The sequence below is a fragment of the Pseudochaenichthys georgianus genome, chromosome 14 (assembly GCF_902827115.2).
Source record: "Pseudochaenichthys georgianus chromosome 14, fPseGeo1.2, whole genome shotgun sequence".
NCBI lineage: Eukaryota > Metazoa > Chordata > Actinopteri > Perciformes > Channichthyidae > Pseudochaenichthys > Pseudochaenichthys georgianus.
This window is the reverse complement of record NC_047516.1, coordinates 27,259,215-27,279,702: the sequence shown is the minus strand read 5'-3', so window position 1 is coordinate 27,279,702 and position 20,488 is coordinate 27,259,215. Positions and strand designations below refer to the sequence as shown.

Genomic DNA, 20,488 nt, shown 5'->3' with positions numbered 1-20,488 from the left:
ATCTATATGTAGATTTCCTGCTTTCTCCTATTTGTATCCTATTAAAGTGAACATCGTTGGGATCTGACAAAACTAGACAGTAAAACACATCACCTTGGACTTTGAGAAACAGGCATGGACATTTCTCACTATTTTCTGATCTTTACTCCTGATTCTGTGACAGTACGTAACAAGGGATGCACTGTACCTCGTGAGTTGGGCTTGATTTGTGCAGGCTGAGGTGCGTGTCAGACTTGGGGGTGAGGTGCGTGGGCTCTGACTTGCTGGAGGAAGACTTGCTGACGCTGATGGTGGGCAGCTCTCGATGCTTGGTGACGGGCGAGCGCTCCACCCTGGACAGCCCTGCAGCGTGGGGGGTGGACCCGAGACGCAGCGCAGCGGCAACATCTAGTAAAAGAGGGGAAGAGGATATACATAATCCACGACTTGAATAGACAGCGCCGACCCTCACTAGTTAAACTGGTCCACGAGCGGCAAGGTGGGTCAGGTCACTGGTTTACATGCCGGAAGGCTCAAGGTTGAACCTGGCTGATTAAACAGAGGAGGAGAAATCCCGTCTCCATCTCCATCTGTCTGAGGTCAGAGGTCTCACTACCTTGTGTCACACCAGCACCGTTAAGGGGCTTAACCAATTCACTTCTCACCTCAGCACAAGAGCGTGACCCTCGTGCGCTGGTGAGCGTTACAGGCAGTGCTGGACTGTGACGTGTGGGTGAGATAATGGGGGAGAACATGCCGTGCTTTTGTGACACATTTATAATTTATAATTTACATTTATCACCTCGCTCCGAGGTCAGGCCCACCCCGTTGGTCAGAACCGAGAGGCTGGCGTTGTTGAAGAGGCCAGCGCTGGCCAGGTCCGCCGTCGAAGCCTGTAGTCGAAACTTCTCCAACTCATGGGACAGCAGGCCGAACTGTTCGCTCTGGCTGCGACATTTATCCTCCAGGTCTCGTACCTTGGACTGCACATGCAGCGTGAAAACAGTTTACAAACAATGTACTTCAAATGGGAAAATCAATACATTTAAGGGCAACGGTGTGAAGAATTGTTAGCATTTACTGCGCCTTTCTATACACATGGAACATGATTTGCTTTTGTGCACATTTATGATTATTTCGGTAGATGGATTACATTGGCAGCATAACATTTACTTTTATGTGCTGCTAATATAAGATATCAATAATACATTTTAAAAAGAAGCACTGCAATATATTGTTAGATTTTTGTCAGTGTCGCATTTGCTCGAAGCTTCAAACACAAACAGCAGAGGAATACAGGTTTAGATGAAAGGGAAAAAAGGCGGGAAGTCTTTAGCTAAGATGGGGAAACAAGAGTAAAAGTCATTTGGAGGGAGGTGCATAGTGTAGGTTATGAGAAGTTAAAGTTGTCGCTTCTGTTTTCATTCACTTTAACAAAGCCAGTTTACAGCAGGGTTATTTGTCAGGAGTTTGTCTCAGCTCTACTGAGTTTCTATATGAGGCCGATTTCACTTCAGGTTGCGGTGGCAGTTTCCTGGCAGGCTCATCAGACAGAAGCCTCTGCACGAAACTGAGTGAACAACATTTCCTGTTAGCTGTCACCTACGCAGAAAAACCTAGTGTGACAGTCAGTTGTTATGTAGCTACACTGAACTGAAGTGGAACTGCAACACAGAGGGAAATCAAATCCTCAACTAACACAGCAAGTCCACTAAGAAGATCAAATAACCATTTTAACTTAAGAATAAGTGTTGATGATACACCGTCATCTGTGAATTACCTTATTAACACATACTAGCATTACATGTGGCCACAAGAAGCATAAATAAAAAATGAATTTACTAATGTACAGACAGTTATTACTGAGGATTTAAATACACATATACTGTATGGGGTTTGGTGGTTCTATCTACAGGGGCTAAGGGAGGTTTTTATGGCAGGAAGTAAAGGCCAAGCAACAGTACCTGCATGCAGTCCAGTGTACTCTGGTTAGCAAAAAGGTCACACAAAAAAGGAAAACAAAAGTAAACATGCTTGTGAAATAATAAATCCCAGATAGAGAATATATATAAGAAAGTGAGTGCACAGCAGTCTGAATCCAGGTAGGCAAGAAAATCCTGTATCACTGGAGTGCGTCTCGGCCCACAGCAGCCAACGGCTGCCTTTGGAATTAATTAGGATATTCTGTTAAATGTAAAAAGGCAGCATGTACACAGCTCTTGAGAGCGAATGAGATTTTCTCCTGTAATGCCTTGGGGTTTAAATAGCGACAGCAAGTGAGAGAATCAAAGCAAGAGGAAGGAAACAAGCGTTTATAAAAACTGGAGCAACTATACTCTACCAGCTCCCTCCGCAACACAAGCTGCGTCAACTCCTAAAATAAAATACACACTTATTTTAGCAAAATGTGTGGAGAACAGAGCACAGTGTATACTGTAGTATACTGGGGGAAGACTTTTTGGTGCTTTTTTCATTATTTGAAATCAGCAGCCAATCATACAGACGGGGACTTCCACTGTCATCAAATGTCTGCTTTCATTTTGAATTTACACACACTGAGAGCAAGTACAAATGTCACACAGTGGTGGAGCAGCCATCTGTTCAAACGGTTTTTCAGGGCCATGAGTGGAACAAAAATACAAGTATGAGTATTTTCTGCAACAGCTTCTCTGCCAGGTGTTCAGATAAGGAAACATGGTGCTGCAGGTTCATGCTGATTCAGTGGAAATGAGATGTCTTTTGTCTATTAAACCCTGGGAGATAATTAAATATGTATACTTGCTTTACTTGGCGTAAGGGAGATAAGAAACACCTCCTTCAATGATTAATTGAGACAGAAATTCGCTAGTGTATGAGACAACTACTGAGGAAGTCTGAAACATATTCCTCCTTTCTCAAATGTCTTCTCAAACTCTTTTGTGTCTGACGCCATTGATTTTTGTTTTAGAAAGTCATTCTACATTCTCGAAAGCAACTCTGAGCTTATAAAAACACTACACTGTGAAGATATAATGTGTTGGGTGTAACACAGACTTACCTCCAGCATCTGAACAACTCCTTCATGCTCCCTCTTGGCGTATAACTGAGCCTGAGGATAAATAAAAGGCATTGTAGTCCCTTTATTGTCGTTTGCTCATAAAATTCTCAAGCTCAGTTGACACTTATGGTTTTATTGGTGCCCAAAGGTTGCCTCCTGCTGGCTGAAGCCAATCATTCCCCAACAAATGAGCTTAAAAGCTGCCTAAGGGTTCCATTCTAGCAAAAAAATTAATAACATGCATAAATTGTACACGAGGCTGTGGTTCTTACCCGCTGTAACCGTTTGATTTCATCCTGTTTGAACTTAAGGATAGCCAGTGCCTGATCATGTTCCAATTCCAGCTGCTGCCTTCGCTCGGCGACCTCACGCATATGCTGTTCAGAAAGAGAACAAATATCAGAAGGCATAATTTCAGCGGGGGATAAAGCTGTATCTGAGCCCAGCAGTACCTTTAGGACCTGCTCTAGGTTCTCCAGTTTGGCACGGAGTCTCTGGTTCTCCTCGAGAACTGAATTGTGTTGAGCGGTCACTTCAGAGAGATCTTCCCTCAGCTCCTCATTCTCAGCCCGAGTCTGACAAACAGGAGAAAGGAGAATGATGTCAGAATGATATTATTGACAATATTATTTTACATTTGACTACCACACTAGTATGGACTGAAAAGTCAGAACACTTGTCCTACCTAGGTGGATGCTTTCTCATAATGTCAATGCATGCGCAGATCTTCTCATTTCCTTTTAAGAGCTTGTCTGAGCAGGTAGACCCTTACCTGGTCGAGCAGCAGTGCCTTCCTCCTGAGGAGATCTGCCTCTTCCTTTAGTCGCTCATTTTTGCCTCGCTCATCCTCAAGCTGGCTCTCCTGTTACAAAAACAGTTCAGATAAAACGAAGCCATGTCTTTAAACTCATCCTTATGTCCACTATGATAGGACTGTGGCGAACAGTTCCAAACCTCATTTATAACATCAAATTATAAATTGACCTCTTACAGAATTTTTTTTCATTCGGTTTAAGCCCATTATTGCTGCACATTTACACATAAAGATTAGACCACACTTATATTTTCAGAATGATACACTCTACAAAATGATTTCAGTGGTGGTGGCGAAGGATTGTTTGCGACTTCCGAAACATTTAAAATACTAACTCTAGAGTGTTCTCCAAAAGTTCAAATGTATTGAAAAAGGATAGATATAATAATTTTCGAAAAAAATATGTATTTTTACGTAACTAAATAACCTACTTCAATCTATATTTGTTGGCGGTGAATCATTTAAAAAACCATTTTCATTGCTCTCCAACATGTCAGGGCAGCAATTTCCCCAAAAATATTTTCCCCCCATTTCTTTTAAGGTGATAACATCTTAAAGTATGATGAAAGACATTGCAATCTTCTAAATAAAAGCTTTTAATTGAAAAATAATTGCAGCGCCACACCTAGGTGATGTTCAGTGGGAAAGGAAACGCAAATATTGGAGCAAAAAGTTCTCTTACCAAATCCAGACATCTCTTCTGTCGCTTCTTTACTTCATGCTCAAAGTTTTCACATTCTTTTCTCTTATTGCTCAGCTCACTTTCCTGCATCGACAAAAACAACAAAGCAAGGAGAGTTACTCAGAATCCTAATCTCTACAAGGTTTTAAACTGCACAGACTGCGGAACAAAGAGCAGAGTCAAACCGTGAACAACAACATGTAGAATATTAAATGATTTCTATTTACGCTTTTCAATGCTGTTTACATTGGCTTTAGCTTCCATATTGACCTCAGGCTTGATGGCAATGAGGCATTACAAAGCTTAGCATGCTTTAATTATTCTAAATGCAGCTTACATGCCAGGACCAGCAAAGAAGAAATCAGCTTATTTCAGACAGCCACCAAACCTCCAACCATTATTACAGCTGTGACTGTGTGTGGGGGGAGTGGGGGGGGGGGCTATAGAGGAGACTACAGGCTAATTATAGGCCACCACCAGAGATAATGTCCCAGTGATGGCACGGGAGGACTCTAATGATAATTACACTGGAATCTATGATCTGATTTGCTTGATTGTGCAATAAAAAAGCCTGAATATGGTATATCATAGTGTTGTTCAGTCAAATCAGGGCTGTGAAGTAAATGGACCAGGATGGCGGCACTGATTGGAACTTTAATGTTCTGCCAGCTGTTTCACAATCACAACTGTTTAACTTAACTTTGGTTTTCAGGTTCTTCGGCTGCTCAGAACTACATTCTGTTGTTGGGCAGAGGATGGGATCAAATAAATAAAGCTGCCTTGAGGCACTGGTCCAGTGCTTTTTTTATTATTGAGTCAACTGACTGTTATATTTAATGCATAACAATAACAGAGCAAAACAACTGATAACCTGTACACTAAACCCAACTAGTAAACGCAACAAGGACTGCAGGAAGCGTGTGTAAAACAATCCATTTAAATCGTTTTTGAGTAGATAGAATTTTGCATTTGATATAACTTTTACAGTTCTCATTCACAACACTCCGTTCGATGTCTCACTATGGGATGCACCTCATCGCGGAGCAAACAGAAGCATCAATCTCATTACGCCAATCCTGATTGGCTGGTGATCTTGACGTCAACGTCAGGGAATCACCCCATATAAGTAGCTTGCGCCACGATGCATGCGTCATTCAAACATCTCTTCTCGCTTCAGAGCACATATCTATAGTAGCCGGACAAGCTTAACGGTCCACAGACTGAACCCAAATATAACCATTTCGGTCGACGGGCGCTCGCCGGCTACTCCTTCTGCTTTGCAGGAAGACGGTAATACTAACGCCAGTTAGTATTGACATCGACCTCGCCCTTCTCTTCCCCGGAAAGTAAGGTAGGTCTGATTTTTTCAAGCTAGCAACACACCTGTTGCTAGCTAGCTTCCCCTTACTACCGTCACCACGGTAGCGAGGACGCTTTTCTTTTTCTCTCTCACGGAGGAGAAAAGGATTAGAAGTATATTGACACACCAGTCAATATTCTTTGAGAACAAAGGACCCACACCGTCCCTTTTTCTCCGGATTAAGGACGGGTTGGTAACACTTTTCTCTCAACGACCTACCTGTTACGAGCGGGTCCTCTCCACGCCACGAGGCGAACAAGATGGACACCTCTCCCCCTCACACCAGAGGAGTCAGGGACTCGGAGGCTCGGTCATGCGGCTGCGGGTTGAAGATAGCAGGCACAGACTCACAACAGGTCTGCTCGTCCTGCCTCGGGCTGGAACACGCCCGGGAGGCTATCGACAACCCCGGCTCGTGCGGGCATTGTGCCCGTTTCACCCGAAAGAGCCTCCACCGACGGCTAGCACACCAAGCTAGCTTGTTGGAACAGGACTCCCTCATGTCCACTGATTCGCCGTTTGGCAATCAAGACACGGGGGCATCCACCGCAGAGACTGAGCCCCTCACTGTGTCGGTCTGGGGCTCACTAACAGCGGCAGCTGCGGAACCGGGATCCCACGCGACGTGTCAGGCCGGGACCCGGTGGCGGCAAGAGACGCGGGAACGGAGCCCCACGCCTCACCCAGCGGGAGCTCCCGGCGAGACCTCACCATGGTCTCGCCCGCGGAGGATGTCCTGGAATTTGACTACATGGGGGACGAAGAGGACACCTCTGAGTCCCTCCTGTCGGATGAGCAAGAAGAAGATATCTTCATGGCATCGGCTCAAACGGCAAAGCCGGGAGCGATGGCTGCTCTCCCGGGCGATAGCACACCAGCTTCGCCCTGTCTGAGCATGGACCTGCAGGCCGCGTGTCAGCGCACTGCGTCCAGGCTAGACATCCCGTGGCCCGAAATGGCCAAGGAGACCGCCAGATCCCGTTACGAGGGGAAACATTCTCCCCAAGCAATGAGGACAAGGAGGCAATTCCTCCCGGTCCTCCCGGAGATGTTGGATGAGGTGTCGGTCTCGTGGAGGGACCGACCCTTTAGCAACAAGGCCCCAATCCAGGGTGCCTCCTCCCTAGACTGCGACGGTATGGAGAGGCTCGGCCTGCTCCGCATACCGCCGATGGAACTGCTGGTGGCAGCCCATCTCCTACCGAGGATGGGCCCGTCACCAAGCAGGAACCCAACGCTGCCAGCGAAGGTGGACCGTTTCCAGTCGACGATGACTGAACGGTCCTACAGAGCCGCAGCGTTGTCCGCCAGGGCTCCGAACATTTCCTCACTGCTAACCGCATACCAAGCAGAGCTCTGCGAGGATATGTCGAGTAATCCTGGACCAGCCGTTCTGGACGAGTTGGCCGCGGTCACAGACATTTGTCTCTGTGTCCAACGCTGCACCGTCCAGGCCACGGGCAAAACAATGGGAGCTAGATGGCTCAACCTCACCAACCTCCCAGACCGGGAAAAAGAGGATGTGCTTGACATGCCCATCGTTCCCGAGGGGATTTTCGGCTCCGCTCTTGCCTCCATGCAGAGGAGATGCGAGTCGAAAAAGAAGGAGGACGAGGCCCTCCACCTCTGCCTCCCTCGAAGGGCCCAGCTCGGTTCAAAATACCGAAAACGCAGTCCGCCCCGAGTCCCCAGCCCAGGCAGGGGACGAGGGTGAGCTGGCCTAGAAAATCTCTGGTTCCGCAGCCCAGGCGCAGCCAACCCAGAATTTCGGCCAGCAGTCGAGGAAGAAGAAGCGAGCGGCGTGACAGCCCCTCCTTCTCCCCTCTGTGACAGAGCTGGAAGTCTACGGTTCCCCAGCTCTAAATGTGTTCCCGCCACCTCGAGAGATGCCCCAACACCATCCTCAAGTCCGCATAAACACATGTCACACACTTATTGATTTTTCTGTGATAAAACATTTTCCGTTGACGCATCCAGGCTTCGAGCCAAGGGCGCAGCTCGGAAAAATGAAAAGAAAAACAATAAACAGTCCGTCAACTGTTCCCCTTCTGAGAGCAGCTACGGCCTCTCTCAAAGGGCGGACAATTGACGGGTCTGTGAAGGCACCACCGTCACGTGCATGCGCAGTGCCGGCTGGGGCTGTAAAGGCACCACCGTCACGTGCATGCGCAGTGCCGGCTGGGGTTGTAAAGGCACCACCGTCACGCGCAGTGCCGGCTGGGGTTGTGAAGGCACCACCGCCACACGCATGCGCTGTGTCGGTGGGGATTGTCGAAATGGGGCACCACAGTGCTCAGACACTGGAGGGCCCCATAACACAACAAATAGAGACTCAGAGGGGAAGAGACATGACATCTCAGCTGGCTCTAAGGCGCATACAGCGGGAGGTGCTCACGACATCTGCTTGGGTTTCTCAAGACAGTTACACGGAGCTCCAGACTCCAAGTCACCGTCACCCCCCCCTCACTTCTTGGGCTATCTGTATTCACAAGCCCGGAGAGAGTCAACCCATATTCTGGAGAGAGAGATTCTCTCTCTCCTAGAAAGGAGGGTTTTATCTATAATGCCCGCCGAGCAGAGTCAGATTACGCAGACAAATGTCCTCGTAAAGCACCTGCTCAACATGGGTCTCATAATAAACTAAGCGCGCGGAGAGTATTGGTTATTATGAAATGCGTAGTGGCACTATGCCACTGGCCGCACCCGACTTTTCTAGTACGGGGCGCGCCTACGGGTGCTGTCCTTTCACGGAAGGTGGTCACCACGGACGCATGTCTGACAGGCTGATAGGGTATTTACGAGGGTCGCCCACTGGAGGTCTCTCGAGCAGAGACCTCCAGCGGGCGCACGTAAATCACCCGGAGCTTTTAGCGGTGTTCCCCACCCTAAAACGCTTTCTGCCTTCTCTCAGAGGTGGAGGCAATTGCAATTGCTTTGGCCTATACGAGTCAGAGTTTGCAAGCACCTTCGGGTCTGCGGGCTCACTCGACTCGGGGCCTGGCTACATCCTGGGCTTTGTTCAAGGGTGTTTCCATCCAAGACATCTGTGCAGCGGCGAGCTGGTCCTTGCCGCTCACTTTTGTCCGCTTTTACAGGCTAGACGTCTCCGCTCCAAGCGTGGCCCGAGCAGTGCTGGGCCCCTTGTTGAGTCGGGACTCCACCTGTTAAATTCTGGTTGGTTGGTGATCTTCGAGATAAGCTCGTCTGGCAATACGGGAGCTACAATCTCCCATAGTGAGACATCGAACGGAGTGTTATGAATGAGAACTATAGGTTACTTACGTAACCCCAGTTCTCAGAGTAACATGAAGTGAGATGTCTCACCAGACGGCCCTCCTTGCTATGGTGAAGCGAGAAGAGGTGCTTATTTTGAATGACGCATGCGTCGTGGCGCAACCTACTTATAGGGGGTGATTCCCTGACGTTGACGTCAAGATCACCAGCCAATCAGGATTGGCGTAATGAGATTGATGCTTCTGTTTGCTCCGCGATGAGGCGCATCCCATAGTGAGACATCTCACTTCATGTTACTTTGAGTAATGGGGTTATGTAAGTAACCTATAGTTTCTGAAGGTTAAATACAATTATCCGTCTGCATTATATATTGTTCTTTCAAATGTTCAATCAAACAAACCTAATAGGCTTGAACGAATAATGCAGAACGAATGTGGATATAACTCTTTTTCAAGTTTTATTTATAAATGTTTTTATTTAAGTAATAATCCAAAATGTAAAACAAAACCGCAAAGCTAAAAATATGTTCCAAGTGAAAATAATTCACATTACTCCTCGTTCAGCTAGAATCTGTGCCCTTTAGTCTCAAATGTATTGATGCACAGTATTAAACTAACTTATATTATGTACATGCTCACTCCCTTCATAATTATGCACATTTTAATTACGAGTTCAGTAAAATGAGACAGCTGTGTGACAGAAATAATTTGGTTGACAGGAGTGCATCTGCAGAATAATTAGGACATCTTACAATCAGAACACTTCGCTTACAGCTTTTTAAAGGCTACTGACACATCAGTATAAGCGCTGAGGGTAGTGCAGATACAAATTGCAGTTATATTGCATGTGCTCTACTCAGTACTCATCCTGACAAAGACTGTCAACACAAAGCTGAGAGGGAATATGTTCCATTTAAGCCACGAGGCCCACTTGGAATCAGCAAGGGCAATGTGCTACTCTTCTGTTTCCAGGGGACAAGATCAAAATAATCCCAGCGTTGCATAACAGATCGGACTGTAGTTTCCTTCAGTGGCAGTCAGCTCAGCCGCAGCACTGAATTCAAGCCTTAGTTTTAGCTAGAAACATGCATTAAGGCACAATGTGCAGTTATTTCTGCTAAGAGGAGTGTAGGACTTAGAAATGACTTAGTGTCAATTTTAAAAGCCAACAAGCAATAACCAGAATTTATGCATTCTGTTACAATATCATCCGAGTTTGGTGCTAAATGCGCTCACCAGAAACTGTAGGTGCTGCTCCTCTGTGTGCTCCTCCTGATGGGAGGGGGTCGGGCTAAGGCCCGTTTGGGGCGTTACTCGCAGCCCCGACTCCTCCTCCTCTCCGGGAGTCTTCTCACACCTGGATGGAGCTTCATCTAACACCACACATGGGGTCTCTCCTACAACCTGGAGGGGACACAAACAACATCCAGTAAGTCAAATGTACAGCCATCATCTGTAAAGGCGAGAACCAAGATATTAAAAAAAAAAAGGAAAAATTGTAATTGTAATGATGTTTAACGCATTCTCATTCAAGGGCTCATATGAATGTAATTCCTGTGCGCGTTTCTACGATTGTCCATCAACTTAGCGATTAGTATACCTACACAACCCCCTGCAGGGCTGAACCTGAACCTGTTCAGATAACCCAATTACTTGGCTCGGTTTACGAAAATAAGTTTTTGATTAAAATGGGCATATATGGGCAGCAATATAGTTCACCTGGTAGAGCTGGCGGCCCATGCGGAGGCCCCAGGTTTGAATCAAGCTAGGAACCATGTACGCATGTCATCCACTCTGTCTCCCCCTTGCAACACTGTCATCTCCAATAAAGGCTAATCTGGCACAAAAAATCCTTACAAATAAATAAATAAATAGGTATATCTATGTAATTGCTGAAGTTTAAGCAATAAAACTACTTTATTTTAACCTCAAACTACTTTGGGTTAATATAACTACAAAAATGGCATTAGGCAAGGCAAGGCAATTTATTTGTATAGCACAATTCATACAGTGATGCAATTCAAAGTGCTTTCCAGGATCAAACAGAGAAAACACAATACATTGAGAAGAAATACAAAAACACACAAAATAATTAAAAGAAAGAAAACCATGTTTAACAGTTCGAAAATTAGAACATTTACATTTTAAAAGCCATGTTAAAAAGAAATGTTTTTAGACCTGATTTAAATGATTCTAAAGGGCTAGCCATTCTCAGATGTTCTGGGAAATTATGTGAGAAATTAAACATGAACTTCTGGTTTGGATTAAAAATGACAATGTTCAAACTACTTGCTTGTAAAGGAAATACAACTACTTGGATTTGTTTACTCAAAGATTGTGTTTTGGATTCAAATAAGTATGTTTGAACTACTTGCTTTAGGCAAGAAAACCTCAAAGTTCACAAAAATATTGTAGATTGAGTTAAAATAACTGCGGAAATGGCGTAATGTAAGTCACCTCACAATGTAAACGTTAACTTCTGCTTTCTTTTGGGACACGAACCGTGGTCTCCTGGTCTTACTACATGGGCTTTACTACTACAGTATGTTGCCTGTTCTGGTTTTTATGAAAACGTGGGTTAGACATAAATGTATTACGTGGAATACATACAGTTCAAAATAATTCCAATGTTACATACAGTCCAAAAAAAATGTGGGTCATTTTCATTCGAGTACATTCCGCGGCTAACTTATATACGCATTAATTATGTTGGTAATATTCAGTATGAATACATTACATGGGTTACTTACATACAAATTAATTACGTGGGTTATTTACGAACAGATGAATTATGTGGGTTATTTAAATACAAATAAATGTGGGTTACTTTCAAATAATATAGTATGACTCTTCGTAGGTATAACTACGAACACTGTACAAGAGCAACCTGGGTTGTTATATTGTACAGTAACACTCAACATTAAACCCCCCACACAGTGAGGGATTAGCAGCAAGCCTCCTTCCTAGTTGTCCAACTACAATCAAAGAATAATCCGGGGGGAATCCCTGCAGCCTGCGACAGGACTCACACACATTAGCAGGGAAGCCTGTTCTTTCTAATTAGGCAGCAGTGCAGTGACCTGAATGTTTCACAGTGGCTGTTTTCTTTGCTGTTCATTTGAAAAAGTTGTATGATTTGTCTTACTTGGATCCAGGTGGTGGACATTGGCTGACATTGGTTAAGGGTTAAGAGTCGGGAATCAGTATCTAAATTTAGAGCAAACCTACTTATGCTCAAAGTAGAAGTGTGCTAGTGCAGCCAAAGCCATGACCCAATAACAGGATCAAAGGCGCGGTGCCACGAGCTGGGGAGGGGATCTCTCCTTTACACCCTGCTTACTTTCACATTGTTAGTCACTCAAAGACCCCTCAGTCCAGACTACAGCATTTTCATGGAGATACTCATATGGATCATTTAATTGTATGTGTATCACTTATATGTCATTAGTTTTTTCTAATCCATGATGTCAATGAGGGTCAGAAGTTCGTTCGCCATCCCCCACTGCATTCAACATTCCTCCCAGAGGCATGTCTAAGCTTTTGAAGTGTAGGTGAGTCACATTGGATGAAAGCACGAGATCAATAACATGTAATGTAATACAACGGAGAGTAAAGAAGGCAAATATTAACGGAATAACTGAGTGAGGTTAAGTGCTACAGGAGCTTATCGATGTTTCCAGTGGATGGTGAATCCTACCGTTTTAAAAATATAATACACAATAAAAAGAAGCAAAACATTTAGCAAATGTAACAACAGTATTGTATTTCTTTGATATGGTAGCAATTAGCTGCAATGTATCATTAATAATTTTGAAAAAAATACTTATTTTGAAAGTAATTCCATTTACCAACTTTAATATGATGATAATACCATTGAGAGAAAGAATATAAACTCATTTGAGCAAAGAGAAAACCAAGTGTTGGAGTGTGGTTCCTGAGGTTGCCATCAACTTTCTAACCAATTAAAATAGGGACAGCAAATAGCAGCCCGTATCAATAAATGTTAAATATATGTTGCACTAGAGATTTTGAGAAAAGATTCCTCTTACATTCAAAACTGGAACTGCGCTACCACAATTTGAAAGGGAGAGAACGGAAGCAACCACTGAAAACACACACACACACACACACACACACACACACACACACACACACACACACACACACACACACACACACACACACACACACACACACACACACACACACACACACACACACACACACACACACACACACACACACACACACACACACACACACACACACACACACACACACACACACACACACACACACACACAAATTGTATGTTGTAATGTGTATGGCAAGTATTTTCCAGTGCCAAGGACACATTTCCATTTTATGTACATGTATTGAACAATAAAGTATTCTGAAGCTAAATATATTTGTTGGGGTCTGTGAAGAGCATGACAACAGCTGCACTAATGCTATTTTGTATACCAAGAATCAGCCTGGACACGTTGACCCTTGAATTTTCGAACTACCAAGAACTTTATATAACATTTGAATTATTAAGATGATGTATAACTGATTTACAATTTCTCTGCCACACGGCAATGACTTTAAAAGTTAGTATTTAGGCCTGATTGGTGTGATATAATACTATATATACCAAGATAAAGTTCCCAGCATCCTATCATTCTTCCTTATTATCACAATAGTTCTACTTCTGGCAGCATGAGAATCAGGGGAAAGTTTTCCTGTCTCCACAGGATAAATATTTGTACAGATACAGAAGATCCCAACAAGCGCTCCTTATGACCCACAGTGACTGTTGAGCCCCAAATGAGTGTCATGTCTGTGGCGTTAAGCGAGTCTGTCCCCAGTTTATCTTTTGGCTAGGTGACCAGATGGTGTTAGTAGTGGTGACGAAAGGCCAGCAGGAGGCACTAATACCATTGGCCCCTGTACAAAAAACAGTGCACAGCCATGAGGGCTTTAAAAAAAAACACTGCTGACTTTTCTGTTGCTAATTCCTTTTGGTGGTCATTAAGATCCCGTCACATCAATCATACGTGCCCGGCAATCCTGGCTATATGCCCACGTTTGTATTTCGGCAGCAGTCTTCTTGGGATTCTTAATTAGCTTGTAGCATGTCACACCTATTGAGTGGGTTGGCTTAAGTGTGTGGAGTAAACTGCAATAATCTGGCAGGCTTTTGACAATGTAGTGACACAAAAGTGGTGGCAAAGCTGAAACCCTACGTCAATTTGAACACACCTCATCCTTTTGAATTATTATTGTTCTACTTTTTGCAGCTCTTCTTTATGTCGTTACTTGTGTCCTTTCCATACCGCTACAGAGTTATGAGATGTATTTTTACACTCAGTGACAACATATTATTAAGTATGATTTGTATTCCTATTGGTTTACAAACCTTTAAAGAGGAGCAATCCTTTTTGAAAAAGAAACGTTGGTTCACAAAGCAAATCTAATCAGGATTTAGGTGACGGGTGATATCAAGGTTGTAACGGATGAACACAGGGCGAATATGACATAATCCCTCATTTATAAAATATTAGGAGGAATAACAGGAACTGTCATAGAGCTTTAGGCCAGAGCTTTTATGAAAAAAGGTTTATGTGGCAACACTTTAACCAAACAAAAGTTAGTGTGGCCAAAAGAAACTTCATGTTTTAGAAAATTACTTAGTGCTGTGTTTAATTCTCTTTCTTCATTAGGACACTAATGATAAAAAGATCAATTGAGTCAAATTGAGCATAATCTGAAATACAAAAGCTAACAGACCAGGTGTTAAAGGAGTAGGAGATTGCAATTGTATAGTTCCTTTTCTGGGAAGAATCTGAGAATCACATATTCAGGTGTTCTGATGGTTTTTACAATGAGTTCTCAATTAGTATTCACTTCATTTCTTTTCACAATTCGCGTGCAAGAAGATAATCTATTTAAACATATTCAGCAAAAAAAATACCAAATTATCTTTTTCAATCACTAGAAACAGCAAAGAAAGGAATCAATAGCTGAGTCAATCCTACCACTAAACAGGGACAAAGCCTATTAGCTTCACTACTTTCATCAATTCAAGAATATTATATATATATATATATATATTAAAATGTGGGTGAAAGAGTAAATCCTGTCAGATTAGAATCAGTACCCACGGGACAACTATAGAATATATGTTGAATGGACGCTGACCAGTATATATGCGAAGAGTTTGTGCATGCGTTGTCCTTAAACAGTTCTAAACACTACATTTATAACCAGCTATAATACATACAAAAACTAGAAGCATTAATATAAAGATCCATAATACCCGAACAGTTATAATAAAATATACCATTGTTTAATTGAACATGTTTTAATATTTGTATATATTCAGCAGAGTAGTAATAAAATAAGTGTACAGCTGGTTCCTGGTCTCATCTCAAACTAACACATCAAGCCATACTAACATATTATGTAATAGTTATATACTATGTGAATGTATTAATGGTGTCCATGTTGGTCTTACAATAAGTATGAATTATCAACTAGTCAATGTCATGTGTGGTCGAATCAAAAATATGCTACGATTAACAGCTTCAAATACATACAGTATATCAATCTAAATATCAGTTCCCGCTTTCAAAAGATAATTATGACATTTCACCAATTTTAAAATGTGATGATTACCACATACTGAGAGATTTTGTGACAATATCTGACCAGATTCTTTTTACTTGCTTTACACACAAATATAAATAATGACAATTTCTACAGCATGGGGCATTTAAACATGCTGTGCAGATACGCTTCGTAATGTTGCTGAAGCCACTGGAGTCAAATGAAATATAATCTGGTAGGACAAAAGCTGCTTGCATGTGAAAATGTTCATATAGTATTTGACAATGCAATTAAGTACATTGTTAGCTATCCTTAACTTCAATATTATGTTTCCTGGCAGGCAAACTTGCACATAAATACAGATGTGATTATTATTTGTTTTTAACCTGAATTGGCTCCAATTTAACAGCAAATATAACTTATACATTTCATTTTCTTTTATAACATGTATGACATTAAAAGAAGTGCATGTGATCTTTAAAATCTAACAAGCCTGTACCTGATTGCTATGCATTCAAGCATTGAGTAAGTCAGGCTTATACACAGTATAAATGTGAATGGCAGACATTTGCAGACTTTACACTGCAGTTATGTTAACTATTGATGATACTATTTATTTATTTATTTATTTATAGACCCTTAATGGTTGTTTATGTTACCCTTTACATTCATTGCTAACTTTCAATCATGTTCCTTATCGAAAAAACTTGAATTATTAGTTTCTGTTGCCGGTGCGGTTGTTTCACCTGAGCTACATTCTACACAATAAACAAATATGCAATGAAGTAAATAAGATAAGACACAAAGAAACTATAGAACAGAATGCATTAGGAACTGGCGGAGTAAGGATGCAGGGGGAGGGAGTTCAACAGGAAACAGTTTGAAGTCATGGCTTTTGATGGCTTCTTGAAAGGATGTCAATATTATTATGTCATTGATTGTTTTCTCTGGGGAATTTTAAAATCCTACATTTTCTCTTAATGTTTTATTTTTCAGCTTTTTATTATAGTATGTATTTTCCTGATTTCTTTTTCTATGCTATATTGACAATAAGGTATTTTCCTCAATATACTTCTGAGCTCATTAAGAGGTCATTTGAATGAATGAAACTTGAAGAACAGTTCTCGCTTGATGTCATGTTCTGCTCACATCCCATCACCTGATGGCTGATATTGATTTGGTCGGTATTATGGATATACTGGGTCATGGCATAAAGGAAAATATATCAAAATATATCAACGGAGAACATGAGTACTTCTATATACTTCGAAAATATAGAAATCAGAAACGTCTTCTCCTGTTTCCGTACTTCCATGCACTTTGCAAACAGACATGTTTAATATGACATGATGAACTATACTCCTTTTAAAATTGAAATATTTTGAAACGTTGGTGCTGGCTTTTCAGTCACAGTAGAACAAGAACTTCACATGTCACTCCAAAAGTAAATTGGACGTAGAGGGTATGACAAAACTAGTCTAAAGATTGTGCATTCAGAAAAACATTCAAATTATAAAATACATGAAGTCAATACTGACATTTTAAAGAATGTGCGAAGTTATATGAAAAATTATCAATGAATGGCCAGATGAAGGATGCAGCCGTGTCTAACATATATCCTCACAGGCAGTTTGAATGTTACGGTAGCTTAGATCCTAGATCAAATCCTCCTGTACTTGAGGCTCGCCTCTACGTGCACTTTGCGTCACACAGCGAGGTGCCATTGTGTACACCTCACACTGATGTGGTCCATGTATACTAGAGGATCAAGTACACCTTGGGCCCATGCGTACTAACGCAGGGTCAGATCCCATTCGGCAGGCCCTGAATGCCATAAGCACATTGGTGTAATCCCTGCAGACTACTGCAACGGGTAACTGGATCACTTCTTTTAAAAGCACCTTAATGGATTGGCCTGGCCGTTGATTTTCTTTTTAATACGTAGCATATCGATGTCCACCAATCAAACACTCTACCACCCTGTCACTAAGTCCCCCCATCTAAATTCTGCATCTGGAAGCTCCAAAATATGACGGTTATAAAACCGCGTTTCTGACTGGCTGCCCTTCAATAGGCCTAATGCATGTCGCTTCTCTCTCATTTGTAAGGAAGTAGCATGCCATTACAGACATGGCTGCAATTTAGCAGAGGATTTACTGAAATTAACATAGAAAAACAGCAGCTATGAGACCTAGAAGAAAAATCCTGCAAATAGCTGCAAGTTGTTTTTGTTAAACTTACATGTAACAGTTATAATCTTGCAGAATAAGATGCTGTTTTAAATATCTAACACAAATGATCGCTCCCGATTTGTCCTGTGACTGATTACTTTTCAGGGTTAAGTCTGAACTTTGAGTTCTGCAGGGATGCAGGCTCACGTCCAAGCAGGCACATACGAGGTTAGTAAACGAGAAGTACAGCGGGAACGGAGACCGACACATGGAGATGACAAAACTCAGAAGATGACCTACCCCTTTGGCGTGATCTGTGCCAACGTCAAGGCGTCCCTTGGCCTGCTAGTTATCCAGAGCAGGGCGAGATAGCAAAGTCTTTAGTGCGACTGGAGTCTTACCTACCATGCAAAACCCTCTCACCGCTGCCACAGCAACAGAGAGCGGATTACTGGACTGTACCATTCTGTTGTTAGAGGGGATTAGAGTTCACACAACATGGCCCCTTTCTGAGTGTGCGCGTCCCACAAACGGAGGAGATTACCACAATCGGCATTCTCATTTGAGCTTCACAGGCAGAAAATGTACTCTACTCCACAGTGAAGACATGTTTTTATCTCCATAAAAGAGATGTATGCCTTTAAGGTGATCAAGACTGATTCTAACGCACATAAATGATGCCTTTAAGAATGTCACTATTTGAATGATATGTCACTGTTAGATGTCAGATGTTCAGTGGCGTGACAAACTAAATGTTTCAATGATTGTAATGTAATTCCTGCAATACATTACATATTTAAATATTTAAGGCATAAAGTATGTGCATTTTAGATGTTTTGCCCTGAGACGGATCGGCACATCACTTCCCAAGTACATTAATGTTTCTAAGAAGTGAGAAGCGAGGAGATGAGTATTAAATGCAGAGGGGATGGGAGTGTGTGACTTCTGTATCTTTGATCAGGCCCAAGTTCAAGGCAGGGAATCATCTCATTATGGCTCGCGGCAGATTAGTATCGAGTCCAACGACAAGCCATTATGTAACACTGCGAACCAGCATGCATGCCAACGTAAATGTACACTGGACTTGGGAAAAACTCAGTGTGCATGACCAAGGGGCAAATAATTCAAACCATACTGCAGTGCAAATACCGTTAACAACCCTAGGTGTAAAACATTATCTGGTGTGTGCTGCTTTTCATCACACACTTAACTGCAAGTAAAACGAACAGCATCATTGTGGCCGTTTAAAAAAAAAAGTTACGTAACATCCCAAATGCATATATAGAACTCTGCACAAATGTCTATATCCCAACTACAGCTTAGTATATTCCTTTGCATCTATTTCCATATTTGTTTATTACTTATAAAAGGGCTTGTGGCTCTATATACAAGAAATAAATAGCAAATGTGCAACATCCAGAAGCACAATATGCAAGTTATCCTACTGTGTTTTGTATATTATATTAGTGTTAATGTTGTATATTAATGTGTTAATACTCCGTCAGTATTTATACTTAATTTGGTTGGAAGACATTAAAGGAATTCTATTGATGTCAGCATTTCTTAGTTTGCATAGACAAGGCCCTCTAATTCAAATCCCTTATTACATGTTACTTGTTATGTTGGTCTTATACCAACAGGGGTAAGCGTAGCCTTGATCTGAGGGGGGGCTTTTACCTTATCTTCCTCATCTTCTTTCTTGTCTTCCTCCTCCTCTTCTTCCTGGATCCTCCCACACTTCGCCGGGCCGCCAAGGTCGGGACTGTGGTCGTGCTGCTGCCCAGATGATGTGACGGACAGCTGCCTCTGGAGCCGCAGCACCTCCCTCTGAGACTCCCTGAGAAGCCTCTCGAATTCCACTCGGCCAGATGGAAGAGGGGAGCCCTGCACAGACACAGACGTATGCATCAAAGACAGACAGGAACGTCGTCAAGTCATCACAATATTGGTACCGTAGCATCCGGACAAAGACCACCAGATTCAGGGACTATTTGTTTATTTGTACATCCTTTTTATTCCACATATGTACATTAACAGTAACCAGTATTTATTCAACTCTACAGTATTTAATTTGAAAGTTAGGTATGTTCCATCGTAAACGACCTTGTGTAAATATGTTCTTATTCATGCTGATTGCTTGCACTGTTATGTCTGTTGCACTGTTTTATTTGTTTTGTTAAGTAGTTAAGACTATTGCTCTTGCGATTTAGAACTGATTTCACAACACTCTAAGATTGTGTTTAATAGATACATAGATTTAAAACAAATGCGATAAATGAAAACAGTAGTAGATAGAACAGTCAGAGGGATATAACAATAAGATAGCTTAAAGCAGCAGTCAAACTGATTCTAGGTCATCTCATACAGACTTTATATCTAAATGTTCCCTCTCAAGTTGAGAATACTCCTTCATCTGCCCTCCACCTTGTCCTCATTACTTGGTGAGAACCTGGGTAGTCCCACACAGACACTCTCACTAGATCAATAGCCAGCTTACCCTGAGAGACCCTGCATTATGAAACCCAGCAGATGTTCACATTCAGGAGAATGAGCTCTTAAGTCAGTGGAGCAGTAATTAAAAACAGGCACTTCGAAGGCAGCCTATTCCTGCACTGTCATCG

General features: G+C 42.5%; 1 protein-coding gene across 1 annotated transcript in view; it reads right to left on the bottom strand.

Moving 5' to 3' along the window:
- The window catches only part of LOC117458935 (peripheral-type benzodiazepine receptor-associated protein 1), a 72,807-nt gene that overhangs the window by 16,609 nt on the left and 35,710 nt on the right, over positions 1-20,488 (bottom strand). Inside the window, exons 6-15 of the mRNA XM_034099685.2 lie at positions 19,545-19,751; positions 10,342-10,509; positions 4,513-4,596; positions 3,789-3,878; positions 3,469-3,591; positions 3,289-3,393; positions 3,017-3,067; positions 2,321-2,353; positions 782-962; positions 188-387 (exon numbers count right to left, since the gene is read on the bottom strand). Of these exons, the coding sequence (XP_033955576.1) occupies positions 188-387; positions 782-962; positions 2,321-2,353; positions 3,017-3,067; positions 3,289-3,393; positions 3,469-3,591; positions 3,789-3,878; positions 4,513-4,596; positions 10,342-10,509; positions 19,545-19,751 (1,242 nt within the window). The remainder of the gene's footprint in view (positions 1-187; positions 388-781; positions 963-2,320; positions 2,354-3,016; positions 3,068-3,288; positions 3,394-3,468; positions 3,592-3,788; positions 3,879-4,512; positions 4,597-10,341; positions 10,510-19,544; positions 19,752-20,488) is intronic.